This window comes from Sinocyclocheilus anshuiensis, unplaced genomic scaffold (genome assembly GCF_001515605.1).
Source record: "Sinocyclocheilus anshuiensis isolate Anshui unplaced genomic scaffold, SAMN03320099.WGS_v1.1 scaffold55, whole genome shotgun sequence".
NCBI classification, from domain to species: Eukaryota; Metazoa; Chordata; class Actinopteri; order Cypriniformes; family Cyprinidae; genus Sinocyclocheilus; species Sinocyclocheilus anshuiensis.
Genome location: NW_015549647.1, coordinates 2,155,469 through 2,161,701, shown reverse-complemented (window position 1 = coordinate 2,161,701; position 6,233 = coordinate 2,155,469). Strand labels below are relative to the sequence as shown.

General features: G+C 39.0%; 1 protein-coding gene across 1 annotated transcript in view; it reads right to left on the bottom strand.

Annotated features, from left to right (window-relative positions):
* Nucleotides 1-68: 68 nt before the first annotated feature.
* The window catches only part of LOC107660054 (multidrug resistance-associated protein 1-like), a 25,935-nt gene continuing 19,770 nt past the window's right edge, over nt 69-6,233 (bottom strand). The window contains exons 21-31 of the mRNA XM_016449232.1: nt 5,981-6,089; nt 5,678-5,885; nt 5,283-5,593; nt 4,915-5,114; nt 4,509-4,635; nt 4,141-4,242; nt 3,836-3,982; nt 3,300-3,458; nt 3,005-3,171; nt 2,647-2,841; nt 69-1,483 (exon numbers count right to left, since the gene is read on the bottom strand). Coding sequence (XP_016304718.1) covers nt 1,375-1,483; nt 2,647-2,841; nt 3,005-3,171; nt 3,300-3,458; nt 3,836-3,982; nt 4,141-4,242; nt 4,509-4,635; nt 4,915-5,114; nt 5,283-5,593; nt 5,678-5,885; nt 5,981-6,089 — 1,834 coding nt within the window. The 3' untranslated portion in view covers nt 69-1,374. The remainder of the gene's footprint in view (nt 1,484-2,646; nt 2,842-3,004; nt 3,172-3,299; nt 3,459-3,835; nt 3,983-4,140; nt 4,243-4,508; nt 4,636-4,914; nt 5,115-5,282; nt 5,594-5,677; nt 5,886-5,980; nt 6,090-6,233) is intronic.

Sequence of the window (6,233 nt, the reverse complement as noted above, 5' to 3'; positions counted from 1 at the left end):
ATCTCGAAAAAAAGCAAGTGCTGGATTTGACAAAAAAACAACATTTTTTTTTTTTTTTTTGATTTTCCTTTTTTTTTTTTTTTTGTCCTTTACTACTGTAAACAATAAATATAGTTTGGTACTCATTGCGGAGGCTTTTTCGTGATGTACAAAGAGTGCATTTTTTAAAAAAATTTAATATATTTTTAGTTTGTCATCAAGAAGCCTGTAGAAAATCTTATAGAAGCACAATGACGCATCCTTTAACAAGATTTTAAAAAGTTTCTTTGTATGCAGTTATTACATGTATAAACATACAAGAAATGAGATGAAGTGTCAAAAGATTAAATCTAAAATATAAATAACATCTGGAGTGTCACAAAGGCACTTGATTGTACATGTCACACGTAGCTTTTTGCATTGTCTTACAAGACGAGATGCAAATATATTTCTAAAAATCTACAGCAAGTTACAGAGAACAAAATGCTTGTAAAACACTTTTCTTAAACTGAAGTGCAAAACTGCTAAATAAAAAACTTGCCTTCAGAATGGTAGTGAACAATATTTTTTTGAGATATTAAAACTATTTGATCGGTCAGAAGTAATGAAGTCCTGTAATAATACTCCCTATTGTGTGCAGGTTGCATGTTCTTTCGTCCAGCCATTATTGTCCATTTTATCTGTTTACTTCGGCTAAATCGAACAAACACCGCAACCTACTTGAGCGACCGTACTGTTTTTCTCCCAAAACCCTCTCGTAAAAGCTTTAGTGTCTGAAAAGGGAGTCTGGAATTTTTCAGGGAATTTCAGGTCAAGTATATCCGGCAATATAGAAATTCTTCACATAACTGATTGTCTGTGAAGAGAACTAAGAATCCACTAGAGCTTATAGAATTGTCTTCGCTGATTTGTTAGTTACCTGTACAACAACTTTAGCATGTTTGCTGCTCTCACATGTTCTTTCTCCATGGATGCTATGGCACAGGCAGAACAGACACTTCACTAGTGTGTGTGTGTGTATGTAATTAGGTGCTGTATTTACAGGTTTCCATCAGCTACACCTTTCCGTTCTGTAACCCTACAAAATGGCATTAGAAGCTCGATTTTTATCTTCTGGCAGAATGCAAGAAAGCCTTTTCTCATTCTTCTTAAGAGCTGCATAGAGTTACTATGCCCATGGAGATGGCTGTAAACCTGACTAAACATCTTAAAATTTATCCATTTACATTTGTGGGGAACAGTGTAATTCAAGTGTCTGGTCTTTTTCCCTTGTGAAGCTATGTTATTGGGATGTCTCTCTTGTGTGTTCTGCACTGAGAACAGAAATGGAGAGTCTGCAGATTATTTGCTTTCGCCACAAGGAGGCGCAAGAAGACCGTCGATGTGTAATGTGTCTTACAAGAGCCCAGCTTCCCGGCACATGTAGTAAAACTGGCCTCTTTTTGCAATAAGGTTACTTGGAGAATCCATCTCGATTATATGCCCTTCATCCATGACAATTACCCTGAGAAAACAAAAAATAAGGTAACGTTTAAAACATTAACAAATCAATGTGTAACTGGCAAATACATCACAATCTAACGAGGTTCCCAAACTGAAGCGACGTCGGCAAAAATATGTATAAAAGCGCTAAATTTATTTGTTTGGTCACTGTAGTATTCATAAAACATTACTGACAATTCTGTCATTTGAACAATAATAATAAACACTTGGGGTATCAGATAACCGCGTCTATTTTCATAAATTACGCAAACTGTTACTGTACATTAGAATTGAGTCACACAAATGAACACGTGGTGAAAGACAAAATGTTATGCCTCCAAATTATGATAAGAAGGTAAGCAGCTAAATCCCTCTTTAAAGGGTTAGTTCACCCAAAAATGAAAATTCTGTCATTAATTACTCACCCTCATGTCGTTTCAAACCCGTAAGACCTTCGTTCATCTTCAGAACACAAATTAAGATATTTTTGATGGAATCTGAGAGCTGTCTGACCCTGCATAGACAGCAACGCAACTGAAATGTTCCCAAGTCCAGAGACGTAGCAAGGAGATCTGTAAAATAATCCATGTGACATCAGTGGTTCATCCGCAATTATTCAAAGCTACAAGAATACTTTTTTTGCGCAAAAGAAAAAAAAAAAACGACTTTATTCAACAATTTCAATTTGTGTTCCGAAGATGAATGAAGGTCTTACGGGTTTGAAACGACATGAGGGTGAGTAATTAATGACAGAATTTTCATTTTTGGGTGAACTATCCCTTTAATTTTTTTTTCTTATTCTTTTTCTTGCAGCAAACGGAAATGCAAGAATTACTGTTTCCAAAACACGTCTCCTATTAATGCAGTCACAGTTAACGAAAGTTCAGCTAAATTTGTCTATAGCGTAGCGATGTATGAAGCACAGCTCAAACCAGGCTTCTTTCTGTTGGTCAGAGCGGTGAAATTGCTTGACTCCGATGCGAAATCTGCATGAGGAAATATTTCGTCCTCATGCGAAATTCCCAATCCCGGGGATTCCTCTTGAAATGGCTGGATTTCACACAACGGTACAACGGTAAATGTGACCATATTGTTTTGGACCACTCCAACAAACAGAACAATTTTTGAGAATGCCACAGAATAAAGTTTGGGAACCACTGTTCAGTGGCTTGGATCATGACATACTTTGTGTAATCCATAATGGTATTGAGGCGGTGTGCGATGGTAAGAACAGCACAATCCTCAAACTGGCTGCGGATGGTAGACTGGATCAGGGTGTCTGTCTCCAGGTCCAGTGCAGCTGTTGCCTCATCCAGCACCAAAATTTTTGTCTTGCGGAGAAGAGCTCTTGCTAGACATACCAGCTGTCTCTGACCAAGACTGCAGGGGGAGAACCATTCACCATTGTTAATCCAAAGTCTCTACTGATTAAAATGTCATGGCTGCAACTTGCAGGCCATTGGTGAACTTAAAATAAAAAGACTTTAAACCACTTTTTAGTTATTTAAAATCATGAAAGAATAGCACTTTTGGATGCACATACCTGAGATTTTCTCCTCCTTCTGAGCACTCATGATTGAGTTTATCTGGAAGTTCAGACACAAAGTCTTTAAGGTGAGCAAGTTCCAGGGCATTCCACACCTCCTCATCTGAATAGGCATCAAAGGGGTCAAGGTTCATACGGAGAGATCCAGAGAACAGCACTGGGTCCTGGAAGGATATTAAAATTGCAAAACAGACTGGTGAGGAGTTCATAATAATTTGAAATTGCCACAATGTGAAGAAGAAATTATAGAGTAATTTTGGTTCCAGGTGGAGTATCTCAGTTGTGTACACACTTGTGGAATGATGGTGATGCGGGATCTTAGATCATGAAGCCCGATCTCTGCAATGTTGATTCCATCGATGTAGATCTGTCCTTTTGCTGCTTCCAAGATCCGGAAAATTCCAAGAGCCAAAGATGATTTTCCTGCACCAGTTCTTCCCACAATACCAATCTGAAAGGATAAGGAACCAAAGAATAAGACTGCAGGAACTTTCTCAACATTGCTTGACTTCCAGACAAAGAAATGATGGAACGATTATCAAGAACATTTTGCATTACTACAATCCCACCAAATGTTTGTCATGTATAATTACAGTAATGTACACTAATGAATTTTCACCATATATCCTAGTTAGAACATTACAATGGCTATACATCTTTATGAGTAAATGATGGCATTTTTGAGTGAGCTACTCCCTCAAGGTCTACAAGAATATAACCTTGTTCAAGAGAAGAGGCAAGGTATATATCACCCATATAATATAAACAGCAATAATATTTTAGAGTAGTAAATGCTGATGTAGAAAATGTCAAAGTCTTCACTTGTACCTTCTCCCGCTCTTTGATGTGAACAGAAATGCCCTTCAGGGCCAACTCTAGGCCTTTACGATACTGAAGGCCATAATCCTGAAATTCAATGGTCCCTTTTTGAGGCCAAGATGGCGGTAAAGAACTTCCCTCTATGCTCCAAGCTGCCTGTAAATAATGATATAGACAGTAAAAATGCTTGCTATTACTGGCCAACAAAGAAAAAATTATTTACATCTAGAAATAAAAGCGGATAAAATTAACTATTAAAAAATATATATATTTTAATAGATTGAATTTTAATTATGCTGTACAGCCACACTCACCTCTTTTGGTGTGTCTGCATACTCTTTCACTCTCTCAACTGACACAATGTTGTTCTCTACATCCGTCCATGACCTTACAATCCAGCTCAGGAAACCTGTCACCTGAGAGACAGCAAACACATTCAAGCATTAAAACAGTCACCATGGATGGGATCTGATTTGTCTGATCTAACACAGACAAACTACAAATAATGGATTTTCCATGCATTTCTTCTATGGTTTTTCATTTGAAAATGGCTCACCAAAACTGAAAGATACACCACAGCAGATCTTGTGCAAGAGTTAAAAGCTTTTTTGGTTTGAGGGTGGCTCTCGTAATATTTGTGTTAGTAATGTCGGATTCTAGAGGCAATTGGAATGATTCACACCTGAAGTGAATGAGACACGGCCAGACCGACCATCCCAGGGCTCAGGGTTCCTTTTGCCATCACAGAGAGAATAGAAGCAGCAAGGACAATTCCATTACCCAGGAGCTCCAAATTCACACCCAGCCACCTGCACAAGAAGACACCCCAGAATGAAGTTAATATCAATGTCAAGCAATCAATATCTGTGTTACAGGATGCCCACCACAGTAGTGTAGAGAGGTCCCATAAAAGGTGGCATTGACACTGAATGTGCAGAATTGCATCAGCACTGTTTTTTAAAAGGCTGTCCCATTTGCATTGCACCCACCTAGTTGTTTCTGAATACAAGAACGTTTCCAGTTTGTGAAATTGTCCTGAATGTAGATGTTATTGTGATTGTGAAACTGAATTTTGAGGAGTGCCTCACCTTGTGGCTACAAAACGGGGAAAGTAAGCAGTTTGGTTATGATCCACCTTGTGATTGGCACCCATGATGAAGCGTGACTGCTCATTGAATGCCCGGATGACACTGGCACCCTGCACTGTCTCGTTTAAGTGCGTGTAGATGGGAGAACGACTCACTGACTCCAACCGCCGCAGCTGGCAGGACGTGGCCACGTAGAAACTCTTCAAAGTTAAAAAGAGTGAGAGAGATTATTGTCAAATCCCAAGAAAGTCAATGATTTCGATCATTACTGCTGAATTCAGGTATTGTTGGTTCAGCAGATGGGTTTTAGAAAATTCTTGCAAATTAGCCTTCTTTCCTTAAGCGCATAAATGCAGATTCAGGCGCACCTGTATGAAACCATAGAGGAATGCCATAGGAAGAATGATAACGGCTGCGAAAGGAGTGGCCATCAACACGATGATACAGACTTCCATGAGTTTGAAGAAGTAACCTAGCATCATTTTCAGCCCATCAGGGATCATATTGTCTATGGCATCTATCTCTTTAGCAAAACGGTTGAGGAGGTTTCCACTGGGAGTGGACTCAAAGAACGACATAGGGGAGTGAAGCACGTTGTTCAGAAGGTCCAAGTGAAGATGGCGAGAGGCGATGATGCACCCTAATGAGATGGCCAATGTTGTACCAAATATGGCAATTCCTAAAACACAAGAAATTCTAATTAGTTTAGTTTACCTGAATCATAACTTGAGCTGTTGGTGTAAAACACTAAGACTCTGCTGACCTTGTGCGAAGCCGAGAGCTCCATAGACTCCCAGTTTCAGATCCGTGTTTAATTGAGTGCCGTTGATGACAGGCTGATCGGCCCACAAGCTTAACCAGTAATTATAAGACAGAGATGCTGCTTGTTGGAAGGCGTACAGGAATACAATGGAAACTATTAAAGGCAAACCAATGGTGCGGAAGTATTCAATGTACATCTCAAGTTTGACCTATTGAGACAGAGGGAAAATTGCGATCATAAGCCAAACATACATATGGTTAATAGAAAGAGAATGTCATCAAGTTTTAAGATAAATGAACTTACTCTGCCTATCCGTGCTTTATCAACCTTAGTTAGTTTGCCCAGGTCTTCTGGGATGTGGTCCTCATCAGAATCGGGCAGTGGCTCAATTGTAATACTGTTTGTGTCACCACTGAAAGAGATTTGAGTCTGAATCAATCAACAATCTTTATGCTTCTCATATTTAGTGAATAACTAATGCACAAAAGCAAGTGCTACAGTGCTGCAGATATAAGTCTAAAAATCCATAAATGAGATAGCATTCCAGAAGTCTATA